The 27,698-nt window shown below is 42.6% G+C and overlaps 1 protein-coding gene across 8 annotated transcripts in view; it reads left to right on the forward strand.

The window, feature by feature from the left end:
* The window catches only part of BRSK2 (BR serine/threonine kinase 2), a 333,778-nt gene that overhangs the window by 223,731 nt on the left and 82,349 nt on the right, over positions 1-27,698 (forward strand). For all 8 annotated transcript variants that reach the window (XM_064452485.1, XM_064452492.1, XM_064452484.1 and 5 more), the window contains 3 exons: positions 3,385-3,470; positions 16,668-16,808; positions 26,654-26,770. In XM_064452485.1, coding sequence (XP_064308555.1) covers positions 3,385-3,470; positions 16,668-16,808; positions 26,654-26,770 — 344 coding nt within the window. The remainder of the gene's footprint in view (positions 1-3,384; positions 3,471-16,667; positions 16,809-26,653; positions 26,771-27,698) is intronic.

Here is a 27,698-nt window from a genome sequence, read left to right on the forward strand (position 1 = left end):
CCTTGTCCTTGCCAGTTCTGAGCTGGACAGCTCTCCATAGCTTGCAAGCACAGGGATGCGCAAAAAAAAAAGGCATGCCAAAGGGCTGGCGAAGCTCTGGGGAAGAAAGCAAAGCTGTGTGCTATTTCAGGCCTCTTTTATTTTGCCAGTGAGTTTAGATACCTCTCCTTTGCTAATGGCATGGTGGCTGCTAGGTCCTCCTGAGCCATGCGTAATAAAATCACTATTGAGGTCTACAGTCTGTTTCCAACCTTTATCAATTACTGGCCTCTCTGTGGGGTTATAAAAAATGAACAGAATCCAAGTCACCCATTAGTAATGACTGCAGTAGTAATTTTGAGAAGGTGGTCTGTTGCACGTTTTTGTGAACTGTTGTTTTTTTCTTTGGAAGGGAAAAGAGGCAGGACACCACTGTAAGATTTTTGAGGATGATCTTTATCAGATTGGTGTTTAGAGAGCTGGGAATCTTGAAATAATACAGCCATTAGTGTCTCACTCCTCTACACTGGGACAAGGCCTGGACTATGATAAGTACAGTAACGGAACTTGACCTTCATAAAGCCCCTTTTCAATGAAGAATTATACACAGTCTTACTGAGATGCGTAGATTAGTTTTGTCCTTGGTTTGCAGCTAGAATAGGTAGCAGACTGTGGAAAGCTGCCTGCTGCCTGCACTGGAGTGGTGCAACACACCACTGAACTGAATGCATTCTAGTGAAAAGCTGCCAGGCACATCGAGCTGGATGCTTTCTGCATACCTGGGATTGAAATCAAGACTTCTGAAACTGTATTTTATCTCAGGATTTAGTTCCCAGGAAGTTAAAAATATGCACAGAACTTTCCACGTTCACACACTTAAAATGGTGAAAGTAAAGTAACTCAGGTTATTTCTTTTCAGTCGGTTCCTGGCATAAATCTGTAGTTAGTAAGTAGATATTTGCTTTCTGGTCTGATTTTCTTGTATGGAACATAGATCACACAGTGCCATAAGTGAATCCCTTCCTCCAAACACTGCCTCTTCTCATGCTTTAGGACAGTAACCAAGCAGGACCCTGACTGGATGCTGCCATCCATCACTCACTTGGTCTGAACATACATTGCTGTTGCACCCATTAAGATGTTTTCCAGAATTGAATCTCCAGTGCAGTTAGACAGCCTACCTGCAGGGAATTTCATCTTTAACAGGCAGGATATCCCCCAGGAGGGAGAACAGGGTTGGATGATCCCTGCCGTAGCTAGTGCAAGGATCACATTCCCCATGAAATACCTAGTCTTCCCATCCAAAGGGAACTTTGTTGGAGTTCCAGTTTCTGAGCAGCTGAGGTACATAGTGCTGATGGTGAACCTCAGTACTATTGGGACAGTGTTATGGAACTGAGTGCTTATTCTGTTTTGGTTTTCCTCGTTCTTGAAGCAAATCCGACTTTTATCAATTATAGGGCTGAACAAGCCCTCTGCAAATATCAGTGCATATCTTGTAAGAGAATAGAGTAACAGGTCTTTTTGAAGAGGAGACAAAAATGGAATAATCCAACTCTTCCTGGGTTTTTGGTGGAATAGGTATAGAGTTGAAATCTACCCAGCTTCTGTTTCCTATTTGTATAAGTGGCTTTCATCTAAGTGCTGGTCATGAGTAAGTTGCGCCTGTGGAGCTGTCACCATCAAGTACTGTGTATCACTGAATTCATAGCCGTTCTGGCAGTGCTGAACTGCATACATACATGTTTACATGCATGCACATGTACACACATAATTCCATTAGAGCTTCCTGATACACTTTTCTCTTCCTCACTTCTCTGAACCAGCAATTTCCAGAGATCCCAAGTGTGGAAATGATCTCTGAGATGACTTTTGACACCGCAGAGAAGAATAAGTGTCTTTGAAAGACTAAAGTTGACACATTTACAAACACCCTTTTTTCTCCATCCTGATATGCGAGGGAGGCCAAAGGTGATGTGGTTCAAGAGTTGCTTTTGCTGTTTTTGTGCAGTGATGTAGAGGAAGAGAAATCTGGGGTGATAACCAACATGCTGGAAAATCCTCCTCTGTACGGTGCCAGAAAACTACCACTTTTTAATTTCCTGCCAAGTATCTTACTGGCATTAAGGGAAAGTTGACTGTGTTCAGGCTTAGCAGAGGATGATATCTCAGGAAAGTAAAGGACATGAAGAACTAAAGGAATACTGGAGTAATTACTTGTCTGATCCCTGCAGGTGAGATGCTCAGGGATGGTTTTGAAGTTTGTTCATGTTTTGTTTCCTAGCATAGCAGCTCCGGGACAATCAGTGATTTGGAGGACTGGGAAAAAAAACCTACCTAGTTTTCCTTGTTTGCTTCTTTAGGTCTTTTTCCTGCCTTTGTGGATTCCTGGAAATTTGTCATGCCCAGCTGTGCAATACTTAGACTGCATCTTGTTGCAGAATTTATTTCAGTAATCTACAGTCTCCACAGTGCTACATTAATTCCCCTCGAGTTAGCCTAGGTCAAATCAGAGCAGTTACACTGTGGCTTTGAGCAGCACAGAGCAATTTTGCTAGCAGCTGAGGAATTACACTGACTCCATCTCTAATGAATACCCTTAGTAAATTCAAGTTAAAAGCACCATGGCAGTCATGATGGGAGTTTTGGGTAAGAACAGGGTTTGCGCTAATTACAGGAACTTAGTCACAACTTGTTAACTCTGTGTTGAAGACACGGCCTTAGAAATAGCCATGCTCGGACAGATTGGGAATTGAGAGAAAGCACAGTCTTACACTTAAGACTCTGAGCTGCATCTCCAGTAATCGGGTTCAATTTCTATTTAATGCCTTTGTACTTCTTATGTCACTTATTACATTTTTTTTCCCTTTCTGTGCCTCAGTTCTTCGCCTATAAGATCAAATCGCTGTCTGTCTTCCATTCTTTGTCTCCCCTTGCAAACACCCCAAGTTCTTCAGGATGAGGATTTCCTAATATTGTGTATGCAATACATAGTGCAGCATGACCGCACCTGTGCCTGTGGGAGGTCAGGAGAGCCCTAAGTGACATCTCAGAGTTTCTGTGCTTTGAGAATATGTCATTGGCTTTGGATTGTGAGGCAGGAACAGCCTTGAATGCTCATATAACTTCTGCAGCTAATTCCCTTTGGTAGATTTGGGACTTTTCTTTCAACCTTGAAATTTTGCTCATTTTCTGTTCTGCAGGGCAGGGAGTGCTGAGGCTGAATAAATTGATTTTTTCTTAAATTATATGAGTACTAAATGTGATACATTGTTATAAGTTGCCGTATCCTCTGCATAAAGAGAGGAGCAGAAAATGGATAAATGGGAAGAAAATGTGTGACAGTATCTAATGTATTCTAAGACCAAGCTTCTAATCCTCTCTATTTCTTTTTGTTTCTTCCAGGTGGAGCGGGAAATAGCCATCCTGAAGTTGATAGAACATCCCCACGTTTTAAAGCTGCATGATGTTTACGAAAATAAAAAATATTTGTAGGTATTACTGGCTTTTGCCAGGGAAAGGAGAAGGGAAGGAGGAAGGAAGGGAGGGAAATGAGGGTTTTGAAACTTGGTAACGTTTCTGAAAGAATGGAGTAGAGTGTGTTTTCACCCTTTGCTGATGTCTGTGTGATATCTCGTACTTGGAGGAGGAAGGCACACTCCTTATTTCCTTGCCTTTTCTCGTTTTCTTCTCTATACTTATATGCTGTTTCTTTTCCTACTTAAAATGGAGGAGAGAGGACAAACCAATGTTTTCTATCAAACAGCAAGAGGGGAGGAAGGTTTGTACCTGTAAAATCTGGAACCATTTTGAAACAAAATTCTAACAGATTGTTACAGTCGGTAATTTGGATAACCTCATTTGCCTAATACTCTTCATTGAAATCCTCTACTGTCACTAAAAATATTTTAAATTTTTCCCATCAATAACAATTTTTGGTTTTAAGGGCTGCTGAAACCTCCTGATGGTTCTGCAGTAACAGTTAAGTAGCAAAGCTTTTTTTTTTTTTAGATCATTGCCGTTGCCAGACGGGGATGTTGTCCACAGACAGTGATTTTAGCTTGACAGGGCACTAGATACATTGAATCTGTTGTCAAACAAAGAGACCACATTAATCTCGGCACAACAGGAAAAAAAAAATCAATGTTCTCCAAATGGAAAAGGGCAACGCAGTAGGGAACTCAGTGTTATTTTCAGCTTTTTAACAGGTTATTGCAAGTAGAAGAGAGTGGTTAAAAAAAAATTAAACTCTTTTTAAAAACTACCACCCACTGGTGACCTCTCCTTAATGTCACAGCACAAGAAGGGAATGACTGTTTAGCCAAAGAAAGTGTGTTGAATGGAGGTAACAATCCCTCACGGACTATGCAGCCAGTCTTGTTACTGGAGCAATGAATTCATATTCCAAGAAGTGAGGCCTCTGTGCCTAAGGGTTAGCTTAGTAGAGCAAGCAGTAATTTCTTTCGGATTCCCCATCCTCCTTTGGAGCAGAGCCTGCCATCCACAGTGAAATGCAATTGCCAGAGTGAGCTCGTGCCGGCACCAGGTGGAGGCTGGCTCAGATGTTCTCCGAGCTGCATGCCGAGCACTCTATTCTCAGTGGAGTAAATGGTCATGGCTCCGTTAAGCAGAGTTTGTCCCAGCTGAGGACAGAGGCCCAGATCTAACGCAGCCTGCTCTACATGCAGAAGGGTAGCAAAGGCAAATGATGCTTTACAGCCAATAAGTTCTCCTTTAATCCTGAAAAGAGAGGCACCATTTGTAAGAGTACACTTCTCTGTATTCTGGTTTAAAGGTGGGTAGGATGAAGCCCCAGACTTTCTTTTGGTTAAGAGAGACAGAATGTTCTTCACTGTGATCCTTGTTTGTTTGTATGTTGTGTAATCTTAGGTATGTACACACATAAACACACGCACACTGGCATATACAGCATACGGTGGATATGTTCCAGGTAGGTGTAGTGTACTTGAGCAGTGGAGACAATGTATGATTACACAAAGAAAGGCCATGATCACCACCTTGCGAGTGAGGGTATGGGTTATAGAGGCTCTGAAGCTTTCTTCATGCTCTGAACAGCTGTGAAGCCATCAGCTGAGCTGAGCTCTTCTTTACCCTGAAAGACTTGGGCCTATTTTGGTCCATGTGAAAAATATCTAGTGCTCAGAGCAGTGGGGATGGTATTACATGAAGATTTCAAAAAAATGACTGCAGTCCTTGTCAGGAAAATATCTTCCTGCTGAAAATCGCCTTGAAAAGGGAAGCATCCCATATCTTTAAGTTATATCTGGATGTCCTGGCTTCTAAAAAGTGTTGGGCTCTAAAGCGTGTTTTGCCAGTGACTGTTTAGCCTTTAACAATCACTAAGTCTTCTTTGTGCTGTGGCTCCTCTGCCTGTAAGATTGAGCTGTCTGCATCTCCCCGCAGAGGCACTGAATCCCTCTGCTGAAAGACACTGACTCTGTGAAAGAGCCGATGACTGTTAATTACGTTTCAGTTTTTATTAGTCAGTACTTTAAAGAGAGGGCACAATGCAGAGCTTCTGCCAAGTCTCCGTGTTCAAAATTAGAAGCAGCCATGGCTTTGGGTAAATCTAAGAGGTGGAAGAGAGTGCCTGTGGAGGGGTGGAAGTGTTACAAGTGTGTGGGGGCTGAGAAGTGTGTATGCATGTACTTTCCCAAATAATAAGACACAGTGACCTTTAGTTCTCACCAGCATCAAAAAAGGGATTGCACTCTGTCTGTGGCAGCACCTTTCCATCATGCATGCCATCTCAGCAGTAATGGTAGTGGCATGGTTTCAGAGGAGCTCGTGAATTATGGGTGATATTTCAGATGCCAGAGACTAATCACGATGCAGGGCTGGGGAGTATTTCCTTGATAAATGTTAATTTCACAAATCATGTTTGACTTTTGGTTTATGATTTAATTTGTGACAAGGGACTTCGGTTAAGCAGATTCCTAATGCGACCATGAATCAAATCCTTTTTCCACAGTTTATTTAACATTGAAAATTAGTTTTAAAAAATAATAATAAAAATCTGTTACCATATGTGTGTTAGCCTAGCAGTCATTTTCTGTTTGTTTTGGTGGCTTTTCACCAAGAAGGTTGGAGATGGAGATGGCTATGAGCTCTAAGACTTCCAGCTCTTTATTCAGCATTTTGAGTTGTCTTATTTAGTAAGAGTGTGGACTACAGTTTTAGGTGCATAGGGGAAAGCACAGCTGCACTGTAGATCTCTGTATATGTGGTGATATACCACCTCACATATACATTATGATGGCTAAACTAGCAATATTACTGACAGTTGAATTATTTTGTATTTGTTGTATGATCACATGGCCTTCAAGCAAGATTGGGAGTCCACAGTAATTGGTAATTTACAAATAGCTATAGACAACCTATGCCTCCCTCTCTCCCATCATATGTTAATGGACAGAACAGCCAGGAAAGGGGGATAATCCTCCCATTTTAAAGATCAAGAACGAGTTAAAGTAACCTGGTAAGGGCTAAGCCCAGAGTTGTTTAAGAACTTAAATTGCTGGTTTATAATGGTGAATGATCAGTGAGCTGTGAAAATTTGTGTGTGCCCCAGTCGTTTTGACTAACCAAGTTCAGACAGTCAGGAATTTTAGGGAAATAAAAATAAACTAAGGGAATGAGCAAGGCAATAACAAAGCCATTAACAAAGTTTTGGTGTGTTCTGTAGTGCATATCAAAGGGGAAACACTCCTTTGGTCATATGGTTTCTCCTTTGCAAATGAACTGTGTGAACCTGGGCGATGGTCCTCTTCTCCCTCTGCTATGACAGAAAAGGTCTTTCCTGAACTGGCCTCAGATAGAGTTTGTGTAGCAACCTGAGAGGAAGACGGGGTTTATACACTGTTAGCAGCACTACCACTGTGAATGAGCAGGAGGTTCTCATTAGCAGACTTGCTGAGGATTAAGTAAGAGGAAAGATGCAAAGCCCAGTCCTTTATGAGTGAAGTGATTGGCTCAGATTTTTTCTAGGAAGCAATCTTATGCTTTATTCTTAAATCTCTGGTACGTACATTTACTTAGTTTTATGCAGTAAGCTCAGCTTTCCTTTTGATCTTAGGAAAGCAATTGTCCCACTGTTGGAAGAACTGTTAGCACAGCAACCTAAGTGCCAACATATAGTCCACAGGAGATGGACGTTCCCTTTCCAAGGGGGATAAAGCTGACTGATACAGTTTTGCTGCAGAACTCCCAACAGGGGGGCATTACCCATTTGATCTCATTTGGTTAGCTATTTGTTTAAATTATTCGGGGTTTGGCAGGGAATGGAAATGGGGTAGAATAAAGACATCCTAGGACCACTCCATGCCCTTTTCTTTCAGATGTTTATACGAGTATTTCTCAATTCCCTTTCCATCAATGTCCATAGATATATCTGTAAATTTCTATTTATAGGTGCATACAGATATTTGTTTATATATGGTTAGGTTTATATTGATTAATTTTCAAATATTCACACTTAAGAATTCAAGTTTTCAATTTTTACGGGAGCATTTATTTTAAATCTCTATGTTGTCCAATTTGATCATCTTTTTAAACAAGAATCTGTTTTAAGAGACGGAGTGGACATCAGACTATTATTCTCTGAAATGCACCGTGCGCTCAGCAGCTCTTTTTCCAAGCACAAGTCCCTTTCTTATCATTCAGCAGTACAGTGCTATCACTGGGCAAATGCCCAAGCCTCATTGCAATGTACACAACACACTGCCTTCTGATTTCAGGGGTGAAGGTGCTTCTCAATGAGCCATATAACAAAATTAAAATGTCCTCCTACTCATGCACAGCTCACATTTCTGGCTTAAACAAGATCAGCTGATGGCAGGACTCAGCGACTTACGACTCTGGTGATGTCTGCAGAGGCATACATGCTGCCAGTGGTCTCCTGCAGGGTTTTCCCGTAATTCTGTTTATTGTTGCTGAAAGCTAATTGTGAGGTGCCAGAGGAAGCAGGAAAGAAAAAAAAGGATTCTGCATGTTCTTCTCATGTGCTTCCCAGTAGGCAGACAGTCACGAGTGGGGTTGTGCAGGGCTCAGTTTTGGAGCTGGTCTTGTTTAATATCTTTATCAACGATTTGGATGAGAGGATCGAGTGCACCCTCAGTAAGTTTGCAGATGACATGAAGTTGGGCAGGAGTGTTGATCTGACTGAGGGTAGGAAGGCTCTACAGAGGAACCCAGACAGGCTGGATCAATGGGCCGGGGCCAATTGTATAAGGTTTAACAAGGCTAAGTCCTGGGTCCTGCACTTGCGTCACAACAACCCCATGCAATGCTACAGGCTTGGGGAAGAGTGACTGGAGAGCTGCCTGGCAGAGAACCTGGGGGTGTTGGTTGACAGCCAGCTGAACATGAGCCAGTGGTGTGCCCAGGTGGCCAAGAAGGCCAACAGCATCCTGGCTTGTGTCAAGAATAGTGTGGCCAGCAGGAGCAGGGAAGTGATTGCGCCGCTGTACTCAGCATTGGTGAGGCCGCATCTCAAGTACTGTGTTCAGTTTTGGGCCCCTCACTACAAGAAGGACATCGAGGTGCTGGAGCATGTCCAGAGAAGGGCAACGAAGCTGTTGAAGGGTCTGGAGAGCAAGTTGTGTGAGGAGAGGTTGAGGGAGCTGGGGTTGTTTAGTCTGGAGAAGAGGAGGCTGAGGGGAGACCCTATTGCTCTCTACAATTACCTGAAAGAAGGTTGTAGCGAGGTGAGTGTTGGTCTCTTCTCCCAAGTTACTAGCAATAGAATGAGAGGAAATGGCTTCAAGCTGTGTCAGGGGAGGTTTAGATTGGATATTAGGAAAAATTTCTTTACTGAAAGAGTGGTCAGGCATTGGAACAGGCTGCCGAGGTAGGTGGTGGAGTCACCATCTCTGGAGGTATTTAAAAGACATGTAGACACAGCACTTCAGGGCATGGTTTAGGAGACATGGTAGTGTTGCACTGACGGTTGGACTTGATGATCCTAGAGGTCTGTTGCAACCTTAATGATTCTATGATTCTCTTACTAGTAGCCCAGGGCTTCTACATTCAATCCATCTGTGGGGAAACCTGTCTAAAGACAGAAGGAGGGTTCAGAAAGTTGGAGTGGCTCCAAGGGCTCAGTGCTGCAAATTAATTTTGTGGTATGTATGCTTCTTGGTAGTGTGGTTGTGGGATGTCAGATGCTGTGGATACAGGAAAAGAAAATAGAACAGGATTGGAACAAAAAATTATGTTCCACCTGTGCGTTGATTAGAATTAAGAGAAATATTCATAACCAGCTACTTTGAACCCCTTTCGTCTGCTGTTGACTTGTTTTAGTAGTCATGAATTGCAGGTGCATGTAACCAAAGGAAAGCCAGTCAGCTGTAGGATTGGAGCCAGCGCACGTGAGGTTTTGAGTCAAGGATGGGCCTGGAGGTGAGGAGCTGGCTAGAGGCCAGGGGAAGGGGAGGGGGTGCTGCAGGAGGGATACCAGCCTGGCACAAAGCAGGGCTTGCACAGAGGTGGTGGTGATGATTAATAGTACACTTGGTGCAACACGGTCTTAATAAGCTCTACCCAAAAGCCTGACTGTTATCTTCTGCTTGCTGCTGGACATGTGTGCTTGCATACCATCTGGGCCATGATGCTGGGCTTGGGAGAAAACAGTCCCATAGTGGAGCAATTCTGTGACGTCAGCAAAGGTCAAAGGGAGATGTAGCTCCAGAGCCACCATGTATTTACATGCCTAACTTCTGTTTTGAGCTTTGATAGGCATCATTGTGTGTGTATGGGCCCTAGCTATTGAAGGAAAGGCCACTTAGCTCTGAAGAATAAAACCCAAAAATACATGGTCACTAGCAGAATTGCAGCAGTGCACCGATGGGTGTTGTCTCAGCTCTGCCCCTCCTGTGCTGAGCATCCCTCTGGCTGGATCCATGCCATATTGTGTGCCCAGATAGGATGGATGCTGCAGTGCCTTGGCCTGCGTGACAGCACACCATGAAGGCACTGCTCAAAACACCTTTGACCCCCAATAAATCAAAGAGCGCAACAGCGTAATCTACTTCCTTACTTTTCCCCAAAAGCCCCAACCTGTTCATGTCCAAACATAATGAGCAATCAAATACAATCTCCATTCAAACAAGCAGACTGGAGTTAAAATTGTCATTTGGAAAAAAAAAATCTAACACACGCACATTTTCTTGCAGGCGAGGAAAAAAGTTAAAACAAAAAAAAATAGAGCTCCTGGCCTGGTGCCAAATTAGGGTTTAAAAATTCATGCCCACCATAAGAATTTATATAACTTCTGAATAATTTATAGGCTGCACCAATAACAAGGGGCTTAATATCTGATAGACATTATTTAATCTATAGGAAACAGTGCAGTGAAAAAGCTGTCAAAGAGCTACATGTCAGTCTGGGCTGGGCAGCTTTTAACCTCTTCCCTGCTACACTTACACATAGATATGTATGAAGGGACATTTTGCAAGTAGGGTGGTAGCGTGGAAGAAGAATCACCAGGACTTTTTTCTAGAGGCTTTTCTTCAGCTGTCTGCTGTTCCAGACAGATCCCTTGCTGATTCACGAGAGCTTTGAAATGTAATGAGTTTTCTAGCTCTTAGCTGAACTGGTCAAAAGGAGTTGTTAGTTGCTCGTGAATAATCTGCCAGGGATTGTGGGGTACTTTGAGATGGTTGAGAGTTCATCAAGACTGATGGCAGTCCCTAGCACATGCCATTTGTGATGCAGTCGTTTCTGTTTGTGTTTGATTCTGTGGCCAAACTGCAAGAGGTTTTTACAGATGTGGACATTAATAAATGTAGGGAGAGAAAAGAACTAAAGATTTATCTATCTTTATAAAGGAGATTCCTCCCTGACTTGTATCCCTGGCCTCGGTAATTGCTTAGACACCTGCATCACTAGTAAGTGTCTTGATCCGTGCCATGTTCCTCAGTTTTAGGATTATGGTCATGATTTTCATATAATAATCAATTATTAAGTGATAAAACACAGTAGTTGAGCTTCTCAGCAGGTGTGTCATTTCACGAAATGTCTTACCCATAGGCATCACAAAACAGTAAACTCTTGAGCACAGAGGAGGCAAGCAGGAACTCTTCTGATTTTTCTTGTCTTTGTGTGTGTATCTTTCTATATAACTGCATCTGGGTTTTGCGTCTTGCTGGAGTGCGCACCTGAAGTTGTGCATCATGCATCTTAAATGCTAGCTAGTGCCACATGAGTATTCAGTCTAACTTCTGGCACAATAAAGTCCTAGAACATTACCCAGTGGCATGTTAGAGATTAAAACTAACATCTTTATTTTTTATGAGTGTCTAAATTTTGCAAGGTTTTTTTGTGTGTTTTGGGGCAAAAGTCACAGCTTTTTTTTTTTTTTTTTTTTTTAAACTTCTGGTAGTGGCATCATAAATCCTCACAGCCCTGTCAGGAAGTTAATGTGGTTGGATACAGGCAAAATATATGGTGATTATAGACAAAATTATTGTTGTTGATCATCAAATGTTTATTGATCATTCCCAGGGGAAAATGGACCATCCTCTGTGTTTATAGGAGTCCTACTGACATGCAGGATTTGGAAAAGACTAAAATGACTTGAAGGATGCAGGAATGATGTAAAACTGGTCTACTGACACATCTTGTGATTCCCAAATACAGGCAATTTGGGGTAATGAGGAGGGGAGGTACAGTGCTTTTTTGTTAGATTTCCAGTCTGAGCTACTGAACAAGCCACAGTCAACCAGGGGGAGGCTACTGTGAGTTAGAGAGCTCTGGAGTCTTTGCTAGTTCCTGGAATAGCCAGAATCTGAGGGGCACAAGGGCAGTTTAAAACCACATTTCTCCACATTCATCTTGGATATTCCATCTCTCATAGGCAGGAACCACCTCTCCTTTGCTCTATTGTTTCGTTTTCATTATTACTTCTTTACTGTTTTGATTCCTGAAAGAGTAAATGAAATGAACTAAAAAGGAGGAAAGAAAAGAGCGTAGGATTATTCTAAGCTTGCTTTTACTAGCTCCATGCTGAAATGATATGTAGTGGGTCATTTGAGGTTAGGAACTTGTAGCTTTTATTGGGGATGAGTTGATGATGGGATGCAGGTGGAAAAATTACAAAGGGAATAGATAGAATGCTGCTGCATGCAATCTCTCTGCTCCTCTCCAATAGATGAAATTATTTTGTATTAAGCATTCAGCTTCTTTGTCTTTAAAGACCAAAGTCTTGTCCCCTTCAAGCTCTGAAACTCAACCAGAGATTTTCTTTTTATGACTTGGCTTGTAGCAGGAACATGAGATATCTTGCAAGACATGGACCTTGGTGTCTCTATGAAAGCAAGCTGTGGCCTGTGAAAATTTCTGCAACCTCTTAAAGAATATATCTAGTGAGGAAAACAAGTAATCGAGAATTTAACACCACATGCACTGGGCTTTATATTGAGTTGCAGAAGCCTGATGTTTACTTGCTTTTCCAGCAAGCAGAGAGGAAATTGGTGGTGGGGACAGCATGGAGTAGAAGGCACAAGGGAAGGGACCATAGGTGCTAATCCCAGCTCTGATACTGGGTGACTACAACCCTAGGCAAGTCACTTTGCTTCGCAGTTCCCTATCAGTAAGGAACAGGAGGTTAATACTTGTAATGCTTCTCTCACGTGAAATGCAAGGATTAGAGGAGCATCCAAGATGTGAGAGCTAAGTGCTCTTACAGAGTCTTTTGTCCTAATACAGCTCCTTTCTGTATTATCACAGCAGGTAGTGTGCCTGCTGCCAGCCAGAGGCTGGGTCTTTCCTTTCCTTGAACCTCCTTGCAATGGCTATTACCGGGCAGGGTTTCCTGCATTTTTACAGTGGAAAGACTGATGCTGTCAGTCTTACATAGACAGGATTTTGAAAAAAGCTTCATTCACCGGTAAGTTACTTTTCATCTCCAAGTGTAATAGGAGACTAGTTCTGGTTAATGTTCTGGGATTTTTGGAATTTGCTTGCTTGCTTAGAATAAATGTAAAAGTAGTATTATAGAGAGTACTATAGTCATGTCTGGGAAAGATAAAAGGGAAGGGGGAACTCAGGAAAATACTTCTTAGCATTTCTCTTCCCTACAGGCTATGTGTTATTTACCGCCTAGATCCTCCAGGAGCTCGCATTGGCATACTTCCAATCCTATAGCACTTTGCTAAAGTAAAGGATTTTAGATGCTGATATGGAGTCAGGAGATCTGGATTCGCTTCTGTGCCACAGATTCAGGAAGGATGTAGTGTCTGTATGCCTTATTTTCCAGCCTCTGGAATAATGATCTTTCTTTCCTTTGCTTTTTCTGTTTGGCTTTTCAAAGTGTGTGTTTTACGGAGGCACTCAGACACACTCACACATGCACAGATAGATGGATAGACACAGATATATAGCATTTAGTGAGGATTGTGTAAGCCACGCAGTGATAGTTAGAACTGGTGCAACACTTGGAAATGTTTAAATGACTTTTGTTGGCCTGTTTGGAAAAATGTGTACTACTACTGTGCAATGTAATGCACCAGCAAAACATTTGCTTGCACAGAGATGGAGGCAGGTGCCTTTGTTTAATCGAAAATCGCCTAGTTGGGGCTATCGTAAAAAAAACCCACATCATACTGGAGGGAATAGCGTTGGCAGGTGGCCAGCTGCAAATCCGAACTCAGAGATCCTAGCTGCAACATAACCATGTAGTACTCATGGAATGATCCCTGCAGCATTTATTTCTTGCAGTTGACCACTGGGGAATGTGTCGTCCTTCTCAATCCTGTCACGTTGGGAGCTTTGACAGATCAGAATACATCGTCGCTGTGCTTCTCTGTGTCCCTTGACTTGTCATAGGCACAAATCTTTTTCAAATGTTCTCCCCTGTTCATTTCCATTATTATATCTGGTGCTTCTAGGTGGCAAGCAAAAATGAATAACCTTGTAAATGCTCCCTGTCTTTCAATTTGTTTTATTTTTCATACAACGTGTCAGTTCATTTTTGTTGAGTGTTTTTAATAAGATGAAGTTGATGAAAATAAATTGCTTTGCAGCTCCTGCTGTGGGTGACAGAAATGCTGGGTCTGTAATTTTCCAAAACCGTGCATTTGAAACTAGTGTGGAGGGAGTTCTGTATGCCTTTAACTGCAATCATCTTTGTAAAATACCTCCCAGGAAAAGAAAGCAACTAGCAATATGAATTTGGGGGGCAAGACACACTGCTGTATCTAGCTTTTGCTGGGCACAGTGAGAGAGCGAGCTGTCAAGGAGAATTTTAGGATTGATTCTGTGCCAGCCTTGGGCCTGCCATATGGGATAGTTAGCCAGATCTGTCTCTAGTATAAGAGGGAGAATGAATGATATAGCAAACACTCTTATTAGGGTGTATGTTAGCCAAGGTTTGGAAAGTGAAGACTGAGACCTGAAAATGTGGACACCCCAGTGACCATGGCTACTGCATACCAGCTTTCTTCTGAGCAGTTCAGTGTCTTGCTCAAAAAATGTAATGCAGATAAACAGTGATTTCTGTATTACCAAGGTGTACTCAGTAGACAGTCTGGTAACTACTCATCTCTTCTTGGAGAGAAGATAACCCACATATTCCAAACATGATTTTCAAGTCAAGGTTCTTCTCTTTTTTTTACTCATTCTAATGAATAAAAGGTCAGTATTACCATATTTCTTTTAACTGTTTCCATTTTTATAAAAATTGCAGAAAATACCATTTCAATTCCCTAAAGTTTAGAATTTCATTTTGTTGTCCACTTTTTTGTGCTTTTGTACTACTTACTTGGCTGGTAAGACAATATTAATGTCCATTTCTTACTGCATTCTCTGCCGCATTTCTGTAAGGTGGGGAAATGCTTTCTCCTTGTGCTGGCTGGGAGCTGACACATGGAAGTCGCACAGAAGCTGATGATAGACCAGGAGCTCAGGTCCTACTTTTGCAACTTCAGGACTAATGCCATTATCATTAAGCCAATTTTATTTTCCTTAGAACAGCTTTTACTCCTCCTACTGTTCCATCTTTTTTGAAACATTGAAAACAGGAATAATTAAGCCCCCAAATTTATAATAATTTTCTCTTTCAGTTTCCAAGCTAGACATTTCCTACAAGATTATGCTGCTTGAGGTACAGAAAAGGCAGTATCCTAAATTAATTATTTGCATTGTCCACTCAAATGTGAAGAGTTGGATTAATACTGGTAATAAAACTAGGTTGCTGTAAAGCAAAGCCTTGAGAGGTAGGGATCATACTGCACATACAGTTCAGCCTGGTCTGCTGTGCTGTTGGGAGGAGGGGACAGAGAAGTACACTCAAAATTTGGAAAAATTTCTAGTTCTTGTTTACAAGTCTTCTGGTGATGTCTCTCAAACAAACAGCCAAAGGTTTGAATGCCCTGTTCATCCTTGCATTGTTGCTTTACAGTAACAGCCTTTCAGATCACAGGCCTGGCCGTGCAACTCTGGAACTCACTTCAAAGGGGTTAGGCAGCAAGGGAGGAGTACAGGTTTCTGCCTCTCCTACAGGGTTTAAACCAGCTAGAGAGCCAAAGAACAAGTGATTTTTCAGTAAAAATAATAATTTGTTTTTTAGACTTGTCATTTCAGATTCTGAATAAATAACCTCACTGCATAATTTCTTCATTCTGTTTTAGAATACTCTGTGCTGGGCAAACAAGCAAGGAAACAGTAGAGCACAAAATCACAATGGAGATGGAAAAAGTCCATGGAGGTTTCAAGCAATCCCCTTGCCAGTAGAAGTCTATTGCTTAGTCCATATTACATCTGGTTTATTTTGAAATGGTTCAGTTGATGGTGTTCCTGCCACTTCCCTGGGGAAACTATTTCATTCCCACTATTAGGCAACTTTTCCAGAGATTTGTACTAAGTTTGCCTCTGCTTGGCTGCCTTTCATTACCCCTATGTACAACAACAAAACAGTCCATCCATGGCAAGTCCTTTCCTTCCAGAAGATTTCACTTTTCTCTCTATGACTGCCAGGAGTGCTATGTGAGGTCCAGGGTTTCCCCTCTTGCTCCTAGGTCCCCGTTGTGCTGCATTTATTCACTCAGTGTCACATTTTTCACGTGTGAGTTGCAAGGGAGAGCAGCTACTCCAGCAAATCACTGCTGTTCAGCAGAAAAAGCTGCAGCCCCTACGTAGGCTGCACACATGTAGTTCTTTTTATCTTTTTTCATAATTTAGACTGTTCACCTTTTTTTTTTTTAATTCCCTCTAGTTCATTGACATCTGTCTGGTTCTTGGGTGTCCAAGACAGAACAGCATGTGAGTGCAACTTTGCCACAGCTGTTTTATAAAGAAACTGCCAGCTTGGTTAAGGGACCTGAGGCTTCCTAGTACACAGTCTCACTCTACAGTAGCTTTAAGAGCTGCTGTGAAAGCTAACGTGATTATTCTCTTCCCCTCCTGGTCTTTTGAGTAATTTTTGGCTTCCGGATTATGTCTCACTATTATATTGAACACTGAATCCAACAGTGGCATGTCTGAAGTCTGCAGAACCCCTGCTAAAAATACTGATCACTCCTGATCTTAAAATTATGATTCTCTTCCACTGTTCTTTACAGAATTGTTCTCCTTAACTGGGTCTAAATAGAGGTGTTTATATATAACTCTGTGTGTATGAGGCGGTTGGTATGATAATGTGCTTACAAAATCCTGGGTTTGTTATTTTCTAGGTATTTGGTGCTAGAACATGTGTCCGGTGGGGAGCTCTTTGACTATCTTGTAAAAAAGGGAAGATTGACACCAAAAGAAGCGAGGAAGTTCTTCCGACAAATCATCTCTGCTTTAGACTTCTGCCATAGTCATTCAATATGGTGAGTACATCCATTTCCAATGGGAGTTACCTAAAAGCACAGAATAAAGGGATCCTATTCCTTGATACTTCTGCTTACTATTAAGTAACATGTTGTAAAGCTCTAAAAGCATTGTGTAAAGTGCTGATGTAGTTTTTAATACTTGGCTGTCTGTGAGACAGTGCGCCAGTCACAGACTTTTCATGGAGAAGATTATCCATCATTTCTCACCGGAGGAGAATTCATTCACAGGGAGTGCTTTAACCAGGAAAACCAAAAACACTGAGGAAAAGCAGTTTCATTTCCATCATTCTTGGGGCACTTACTAATAACTGAGAATTGCATACACTATGTCAAAATTAATCCCTGAAGAAACCTGGGACAATTACGAATACAGCAAAGTCATTTTATGGCTTACTTCAGTTTTTGGAAAGCTGCTGGCTTTTGGCAACCTTCATTGAGTCCCTTCTGGGCATTTGGGTCACTATTGCCTTTAATTTCCTTTCCAGTAGGGAAGAATTTCCTTGATCTGACTGTTGTTGATACTCACTAACTCCATCATATGTTTTAACCATCAAGTGTGGTTTAACCTGTGCTTTCACGTGGTGTTTTAAACTGGACCAGTTTCTCCTTCATCTTCAGCAAGTTTAAGTAATTTAAATTATACTGAAATCGAGTTGTTATAATCAGTCTGAGCACAGAGTTTCTGTATAGCTGCTGACCCATAACTGCTGCCTTATTTCTCAGAAATGCAGCTCCTCACAGTTAGACTGGCAGGGGGAAACCATTTACATTATGTCTGCGCGGCTGCTTCTCCATAGCTACAGATAGCTGTAGATCCCCCCTCCAGGAGGCCAAGAGCTACTGATAGATTCTGCAGTAGTTGTCTCTGCATAATCACTTACATATGGTTACTTCTCAGTAACCGCACAGTGATTTTCTGTACCCCCAGTTTTGTGCTGAGAACTTGGAAACCAGACATCCACAGCATAAATGGCCACAGCAAAAATGGATGCCTAAATATTTAACTTACTCTTCTAGTCCCCTCCCTCTACCTCTCTGACTCATTCCGTCAAGAAATATTAATCTGAAAGAGAGCATATTTCTCGTAAATGGAAAGGGAAATAACAGCCTTTCTTGAGGATATATTTAAAAGAGTATGGTGTTGGCAGAAGAGCCCGTTCAAAGGTGGAGGATCTGGGTGAGAAGGTCCTGAGGACAACACCTGCCTGGTACAGCCAGGGTTACAATAGTCAGAGAAATTCCCAGAGGAGCTGAGAGCAAGTTGCGTGCCCTAACTAGAGGATCTAAGTTTTCTCTGTTGGCAGAGACCTCTGACAAGTTTTATTCTGCAAATTCCACAGTTTTTCCTCCCAGCTAATCAACTGGGTTGAGTGATCATGAACTTCTTATAATCAGCATAATCCTTGGTAGGTTTTACAGCTGTTATTTTTTATGTACGCTGGGCAGTGTAACCACTGGTGAATGGCATACGTACATGTTTCTGTTCCCTACTTGGCTTAACACTTAGAAACCCAATCCAAGAAGATTCAAAAATGCTTAAGTACAACTGAAGAGAAATTATTTACTCTTCCAAATGAATATTCCAGAGAAATATGAATCTCCACTGGGATAGAACTTTCTATGAAAGCATGCGTATATGCACACGCATACTAGTTCTTTGGGCTTGTGATGGATGCCTCTTGGTATGGCAGACTTTAATAAGCTGAGTGAGGATTGTGGTGAGGCTATCAGACAGACAAGCACCTCTGCAGTTTTAACAATATGTGGAATTTCCAAGGCAGAGCGCATGTCTCTCTTGAGGAATCCATTTTCCTGTGTTAAACATATTGGACTGTGAGCAGTAGTCTTGTTTAGAAGTAAATCCCCTGTCTCCTTGCCAACTCCCACTCAACTAGAATCTAGTGCTGAATAAGTTAGCAGTAAATCATAAGCTCTCCCTCCAGGTCACTCTGAGAGTTGTGTGGTCTGTGTTATATTAGACTCTGTGTTGTATTCTGGACAGTTATCATTAAACCCTTTTTGAAAATCAGAGCATGCATAAATATATGTGTGTGTGTGAGTATAAAAGTTAATGTGCTTTCCTAAGCAATGAAGCCTGACCTTGTCCTGTCATGGGGCAGTGAAATGACAAATCATCTCATCAGCCAGGTTATCCAGTTATGAGCAGGTTGAAAAATGAAGGCTTCTGCTTTGGTTAATGACTAAATGTGGGTGCCTCTAACCTAGTGGCAGAATAGATTGATAGCCTGGTGTCCCCAGCCCCATATGACTGTCCCATCTTCTCCCATACTTCCCAAAACACTGTGAAATATCTGCAGCTTACTTTCACAGCAGTATGTAACCACACTCAGCTTTTGCTGCTCAAAATGTATTGATGCACCAGGATTCCCAGATCAAAGAACCAGAAAGGATTCCCCAATCCTCCCGTCAGTAAAAGGCTTCTGCTGCTACTGTGTGGAGAGATCACCTGTGTCTGAGAGGTGTTTTCAAACAAGCAGCTCAGACAAGGAAGCAGAATAGGCTTGGACCTTGAGTCTGTTTGTGTGTTGTTTTAAAAAAGTAGGAGCTTTCTGTTCTTGTTTAATTTAATGGAAACAGTGGGGGAAGATTTGATGTACCTCACTCCGAGGTGTAGTCACTTAAGGGGTTTTGTGGTACAGGTTGGCCATGGGGGAAAGCTTATAGGTAACCCACTGTAGAGCTCCCTAAGGACTTCTCTGTGCACATAGCGCCATGCCGTGCGAGGGACCCACATGCGACTGTGGGCGTGAACAGACGCACTGTGCAGAGGTATTACATGGGATCCTGCAAACAGTGTATCTGTGTTACCTTGCTGCTTCGCCTGAGCTGGCAAGCAGAGCAGTTATCTCAGTGAGGCAGCATTATTGCTTCTGCTTCCAGCTCTTCCTCTGTGCTAGCTCCGAGGGCTCTGCACCATGCTGCAGTGCCTGGAGCAGACGCACTCAGCAGTGGTGCAAGAAATGCAGAGGAACCTGGGCTTCCTTGGACATCAGTGTAGGACCATCCTAGCCTACAAAGTTTTCTTTGGACATAACTGATGTTTTTCTCCTAAGCTGCCATTCACCTACTGCTGGGTGTCTGCTCTCCTCAATTCAGGGCCTTTAAGATGTCTCAGCTGGGTGCCCCAAATCAGTAGTCCCTTTTGAATATCCTGCCTCTGTACTGTGGGAGAGCTCTCAGCTAGTTCAGTGCCAGCTATATTTTCTGTCAGAAACAATGTAGGATATTGGGATAGCTCACAAATCCTTGCTTTCCTCGGGAAGTCTCTTATCTAGAGCAAGGGAATGCTGCAGCACCAACAGAGGGTGGGAGCCGGGCGAGGAGAGCTGGCGGGCGCCTTATTGGCTGGGTGTGACATCACCGGCAAGAGCTGGGATTGGCGGCGTGCGTATTTTGTGTGTGTGGGCTTTTGCTTTGGTCATCCTCATCTTTGGTGTCTGTATCTCACAAGCTGACAAATAAAAATATGATTACAGAAAATGCCCTGTGGCAAACTTTATTACGGCTTCAGAGATAACAGATAATGCCAATTACTGCACAGGGCAGTAGTGACATTGAGAGGAAATCCCCTGCGGTAATGAGCAGCAAGATGATTATTTCATTTTATTTTTATTTTGGTTGGGTTTCATTTTGTGTTTTTTTCCCAAGCGTGCACAAGAAGGGGTTAAGGCAGGTTCTTTATGAATATTGATAAATGACAATTATGAGGGCCCTTTCTCCTTTTATTGCCTGGGGCTGTGCCTGCTTGAGTACACACAAAGCTCTTGCTGAAGTGTGTCTGTGTGTGCATGCATAGGCATGGGGGTGTGTGACTTAGAGGGCTGAGGCAATGAATAAGAGCTTTGTTTGACTTTGCCTTGTGTTCTTCCCATCAGTGTAGGGCAGGAAAAGGCTCCTTATAAAATAACACTTCAAGATTTCACAGCAGTAGTGCCAAAATCTCTGGTATATTCCTGCAAGCAGGAGCTGCAGAGCACTGTCAATAAAGGAAGCATGCTTTTCGGGAGAAATATGGGGTGTGTTCAAGAAACAGAGAAAGCTGAAGAATGCCAGGCACCATGTTCTGTCAGATAGTGCCACCCTCCTAGTGACTCCTGTTCTGCCTTGCTTCATTTATGAGTGTGCTGTAGTGTTCTGCAGGGATGGTCTGTTGAATGCTTAAGACTGCAGCAGCTGGACAGTTCAAAATCATGACCTAAGACCTCCAAATGTGAAACTTGTCTAGAAATTATGGAATTTGATAAGGTTGGTGGTGGGGGGTGGGGGGTAGTTCTGGTCCTTGAGTCTTTAGGTTTTCAAGTTTTCTTTCAGAGAGTCAGAAGTGAGGAAGATACCTTTTTCCCCTGTTGAGAGCTGAGATTCACCAATTATTGCCTGAATCCAGGAGTTTCAGATCTGTGATTGAGACTCAATCTAAAACAGTGAGGAATTTCCTAATTTCCCATGTACAGGGAAACAGAGAAAACCCACCAAGTACAGGAGCTGCAGTGCCAAAGGCAAAGTTACAAGCTCAGCTAAAGTCAGAAGACATGTTTTTTTTTTACGTTTACTTCTTTATATAAGTCACTGGAAACTCAGAAATGGCATAGTCTTGTTGTAAGCATAACCACGTAACATTCTCTGGCAAGCACAGCAGTGGTGGTCAGACCTGACAGTCTGTTCTGGCACTGAAATACATGAATATATGTTTTGATGCAAGGTTGGTCAGGAAAAGCAATATATTTTAATAGATCAATGGAAATAATTGTTAAAAAGCAAGTAAGGTTTTATGCATACAAACCCTTCATCAGGTCTCCTGATATGTTTCTAGATGTTGCCCTTTTTCCTAGCTATAACTATATTTATTTGTTCTGCAGAATTCTGTGAAAACTTACTAAATTAGAGCATAGCAACCATGGCTCTAAACAAGGATTCTTCTGTAGGTAGATACAAGTTACACATTCAGATCTGATTTGCAGAAGCAAGAGAAAATGAGATGAAAGGGGTTTTCTGCTCAAGAAAATTAAAAATACTGCTTCTCATACTATTAATTATTACTGATAAATTATTTGCATCATATCAGGGACTTTTAAGAGGCATACTGCAGAACAATTGTTCTGTGGTCTGGGCCTTCTGGGAGTTTGGGGTCAGTAAGAAAAGCATTTGCAAAGTAGCCAACAATTTGATTAGTACAAATGACCTGAAACTACTCCAATTAGGACGTTTCTTGGGTTAGAAATCTGTGACCTACAATGAGTTGTCATAGAAACTGATATGAACATTTCAGCTCAAAAATCACTTTAAAATAATGGGTTAGTTCATCATCTCGTGCCAGGTAACACAGCTCCTTTGAATCCAAGATCTGGAGTCTGTCACTACACCAAAAATCTTCTGCCAGCCCTGGGTGACAGGAGAGTCTTTTACTTCTCTTTTTTATGTATGCTGCAATTGCCTGTAGCAGTACAGATATGGGGATATTCCCAGAGCAGGAGGACAGACTAGAAAGGCAACGGAGGGAGCTAGAGGAGCTGTCTGAATAGCGTCACTGGGAGCGACCAGAAAGCAAGTGTGGCTAATGTGTAAGTGGGAAACTGGAACATGCTAACGCATAGGTGTGCATTTCATTTTCTACAAACCACATCCAAGAACTGTGCCCATTTCCATGGGACAATTTTTTCCTACCTCTCTGTATCCATCTTGACTGCAACAGAATTGTAAAGCCTTTGTTGTAATCTGTAAAAAGGGGATGTTGCAGAGAGTCTGACAGTGTGTGCTTCCCCTGTCATGGCTTGTTTAATGGCTCCCTTTCACTCACACACTCCCCCTTCAAAAGCCTGCCATATACAGGCTCCTGGAGCTAATTTCTTCCTCTGTTGCCCTGGTTGAGGAGCTCTGGGCAGTCTGTGGCCACACTCGATCAGGGTTACCCTGACTTTTTCTGCAGTGCTGCATTTCTCTTTCATATTCTTTCTCAGCATATGCAGGGCTCAATAGGAGAGTTTGCTGTGTTTGTCACTAAAGAAGCTGCTTTCCTCTCTTCTGATATTCCAGCCATGTGATAAAGCCCCTACAGCTTTAGAGCCTTTAGAACAACAAAAGGGTAACGAGTCCTCTGTTCACCTGCAGAGAGAAGAGTTGATGCGGTCATATAAGACATGGAGAGCCAGAGAGATCAGCTGGAATGGGACCAAATTAAATGCATTTACTCTGCAATGTTCCATTAATGCCAAGTAATTACCACATACGGTGGGATTTTTGTTTTGTTTTGTTTCATTTTGGCACAAGAGAATTCTTTCCAAATATGAATGCATGAGGCTGTCCAGGCTGCTGGGCTCTTAGGTAAATTATAACAAGCCTTCCCTATTCCCATATGTTCCTCTCTTTTCCTTCTGGCATTTGAAAAGCTGGCAGTACAAAGATGGGAAATGGAAATGCAGAGCGGAAGTCTCATTCCCAGTGGCAGTGATGCTGGTTCTGCAACTCCAGTACAGACTCCTGGCCTGACTTCTATCCCCAGGATGCTGCCTCGGCAAATTCAAAGTGGTCCAAAGGTAGATAGCGGAGAAATGTTCCAGCTAGAAGAAACTTCTCATTGGGGCATAAAATTCTCTTGTGGCTGAATGTGCAAGCACTGCCTTATCCCAATCCCACTGGCACCCTGATGTCTGAGAGGAGTGCTGCCACAATACAAAAAAAATTGCTCAGGCTGCCATGAAATTCCTATGCTAACCATCCATACTGGGCTCTAGGGATGGTGTTGAAAGAGGGATGCAGAAGGGTCAGAGAGATGCAAAACTGCCATATGACAGTTCTTTTATTTTAGGGCCCAGTCAGCCATAAATGTAACGATTCTTGATGGAGTCCACACTCTCCTCTCTGCTCAATGGGCTGTAGTGAAGAGCTGATAATTTTTCTTGGTTTTATTTTGGTAAGCGTCTGGAGCAAAAAATAAAAAAAGCTTTAAGGCCTGCTGCTACTCCAGATTTCCTTTCACACATACTGTCTCAGTCCTGCAAATCCCCAGGTCCCAACTTAAGGCTTTCAAAATGCTCTCTGGGAAGTGGGTCAGCACCTCTGCCTAAAAACCGCCATCAGCCCATGTAGGATGATCATTCATGGAAAAGTGTTGTGCAGCACAGTGAAGTGTAGCTTACTACACATTTGGAATGTGGATGGTAGCACCCCCTTGTTCCTCTCTCTCTTGCAGTGACTTTCCAAAAAAAACCTGAATATATTTGCCACTTTATAGGAACCTCATTCTCCCACTTGATCCTCCCTAAAATCCCAGGCCTAAAACTGTCTGTGTTGTGGATCCTAGCTGATGGGAAGACAGGATGAAATGGGGAGAAGGAGACTCCTTTCCACCAGTGAATACTGTACTCATTTTCAAAGGTGTCATCTTTCCCTTTCACTGCCTCTCAGTGGTCTGGGAGTGGGGCTGCTTCAAGGTTCGCTTATGTTCTGCTCCAGCCAGGGCCTGTGGCAGGTCTGCTAAGGCTGGTAGCTTTGAGGCATGGAAGGGGAGCTGCACCATTTTCCTGAAATAACATAAGATGTTTTGTACTGAGCATGCATGCAGGCTGGAGAAGCGCTTGTGGACGTCCTGTGCTTAGGTCATGCTGTGCCTTGATCATTCCTTCTTTTCTCTCTAAAAAACTGCACAATTTTAGGGTAAGCAAAGAATTTCAATTTTTTAAGTACAAAAGGCATGTCAGCAGTATGCCGGTGTCCAGGTTTCTGCTGGGATAGAGTTAATATTCTTCCCAGTAGCTGGTATAATGCTGTGTTTTGGATTTAGTATGAGAATAATGTCAATAACACACTGATGTTTTAGTTGTTGCTAAGTAGTTACACTAGCCAAGGACTTTTTCAGCTTCCCATGCTCTGCCAGGTGTACTACAAGGTGGGAGGGAGCACAGCCAGCACAGCTGACCCAAACTGGCCAAAGGGATATTCCATGCCATATGATGTCATGCTCAGTATATTAACTGTGGGGAGTTGGCTGGGGGACAGCAATCGCTGCTTGGGGACTGGCTGGGACTGGCTGAGCATTGGTTGGCGGGTAGTAGGTGGCTGCATCACCTGTTTTTCCTGGGTTTTGTTTATCTTTCTCTCTCTTGTGTCATTTTCCTTTTCATTACAATTCATTATTATTATTACTATTACTACTACTACTATGACTACTACTACTACTATTATTATTATTATTAAACTGTTCTTATCTCAACCTACGAGTTTTCTGACTTTTGCTCTTCAGATTCTCTCCCTCAATCTACCGGAAGGAGGAGGGGGAGTGAGCAGCCATGTGGTGCTTGGTTGCTGACTGGGGCTAAACCACGACAGCCTGCTATAGACTGGATATGTATGAATGATACCAGTCAGTGCACAAATGGGAAAAGGCACAGACAGCAGCACCCTCAGCTTCTACACCATGTATCTGTTCAGTAGTCAGTCAGAAGTAGTCACCAAGACTGAAAAACAACCATGGCCGATGAAAAACCATGCACAGTAGAAGGCCATGCACTCAGCTTGAGCTGTGGGGAGGTTACTTGTTTTATAGCATCAAACAAGCACGGTTCACTTTAAGGGAGCTGTTACATGCCACTGAGCCCTAGTCCTCAGACAGGAGAACTTCAGTGTATCTCCCCAGTCAGATGAGGTCTTCCCAGCAACCCATTAATGAAGCCAGTTGTAAGATGAGAACTGTCCAGGATGTCTGCTGCAGGAAAGCTTAAATGACACACTGCTGTCTCATTAGTGTCCAGCTTTCCTAGCTTGCCTTAGGACTGTGGGCTCTTCAGGCCATTTCACTGCTGGGGCTGGAGCATGTTCAGATTTGGCAGATCTTGCCGTTGTCCAGGACATGTCCTTGATGATGGCATTTAGGGATTCTTTTGGTGACCATTAACTTCTTTAGTGTGCCTAAAGTGCTTTGCTTCTCTCATTTCTGATAATTTCTGAGTTGCAAATAAAAAGAAAAAAACCCAAAGTAATCAAAAATTTTGTGCAAGATTTTCGTCTTTGGATATAAAATCAAGTAAATGGGATAGTTATACAAAAGCACTTGCGTACTAAGAAGCAGACATGGGCGCACAATGGTATTGGCTGTGGGTAATGAAGATCAATAAATTAGTCAATATATGATACCTTTGATGTAAAGCAGGAGCTGCCATCCTGAAGATCACGGCTGCCTGGCTCTTCCCTTGTTGCCACATAGTAAGAGAATTGAGCTTTGATGGAAAAGAAGGAATCCTCTCTCTTCCTTCCCACTGCTGGCACCCTCAGTTTGTGCTGGGCTGAAGGGATTTCTCCATCAAAGCTAATTACCAAAAATTATTTCAAAGCCATACAACTATGTAAAAAACTCCTAATAGGGCCTTTTTGCAGTAGCATTTACACCAAGGATGTTTTTTTCTCTAGATATCACTCTTTTTGTTTCATGTTGTTGACAGAATATATCTATGGTGTTGCCTCTGACCATAAGGACCTGGCATATGAGGGAGTATATCAGCCCTAAATCCAAGCTGAAATTCTCCTCGTACCTATTTCCCTCAGTCTGTCCCTCAGATTGTGTTGGTATCACTGGAAGCTGAAGATGTTCATTTCCTGTCGGGACACTGCAGACTCAAACCTTGCATTCATCAGAAGCAGTCATTTGGGATACGGTCTAGACTATTGCAAAGATTAGATATTGGATATGTGTGTTCTCCTGCCTGGGACAGGAAAAAAATGAAATCAATTAAAATATAATAGGTTGGATGCTGTGCTGGATAAAGAATGAGTTTTGGAGTGGGAAAGCTGTCGTGGATAATTTAACTCACATTTTGATTCTCTCTTTACAGCCATAGGGACTTAAAACCAGAAAACCTACTGCTGGATGAAAAGAACAATATCAGGATAGCAGACTTCGGGATGGCATCGCTGCAGGTTGGGGACAGCTTGTTAGAAACCAGTTGTGGGTGAGTGTCTCAGAACATATTGCAAAAATCAGTGATAGATTCCAGACACAAAGGTTGTCTATAGTAAGGGTTGACATAAAGATCTGAAGACTTACACCATGCATTGTTATTTCCCAGCAAGATAATAAATTGATATGATGCACATAGTGTATAAGATAGCTAAAAGAAGGGGGTTTTAAGTGCTTTACAGTGAAAGGCAGGCCTCTGTAGGTGTCACGTATGGATGTAAAAATCAAACCTTTCAAGTTTGGATCCATCTGCATACACTGGGGTATGTTTGCTTTCGCTGGCCCTATAATTTTTGGAAACTGAAAGCAGTAGTGTTAGCTGTTTTAAGAAGAGACTTTAAAATATTAGGGAGTGAAAAAAATAAGAATTTAGGGGTTCTGAAGTGGAATTTGCATGTCCTGATTAGGCTGCCTACTTGCAGCTCTTCCTGTTCATACTCCGCACTGCTTCATTTCAGCTCACATGCAGCATTGACAAGGGAGGCAGTAGGGTCCTTTGCAATTACAAGCAGGGTATGAATGCCGATACAAAGGAGACTGCTTGGAGGAATATTGCAGGGGCAATCTAAAAAGATTTCCATGGCAACTTAGTTGCCAGCAAGAGCTTTCTAGGAATTTCCAAGGGAGCCAGCGCTAAGCCCAACAGCTGAGCAAAGCCTAGGTCCCTGGCTGGGGACAGTACATGCTTTCCAGGGTCAATGCCCTGTCATCACCATGACTTCTAGGGGCACCACTGGACTATGCCCCCACCTTGCCCCCCCAGAACTATGGCTTGGTGCCATGTTGACTGTGCAGGGGCGTGCTGCAGTGAACTGTGGCAAGGGCAGCAGCTGCATCAAGCTGCTGCAGCCTGGCACCACTACGCCAGCTTTTAGCTGTGTCTGAATTTGTTATAACAGCGAGCTCAGCAACTGGAGTTG

This window comes from Phalacrocorax carbo, chromosome 5 (assembly GCF_963921805.1).
Source record: "Phalacrocorax carbo chromosome 5, bPhaCar2.1, whole genome shotgun sequence".
NCBI classification, from domain to species: domain Eukaryota; kingdom Metazoa; phylum Chordata; class Aves; order Suliformes; family Phalacrocoracidae; genus Phalacrocorax; species Phalacrocorax carbo.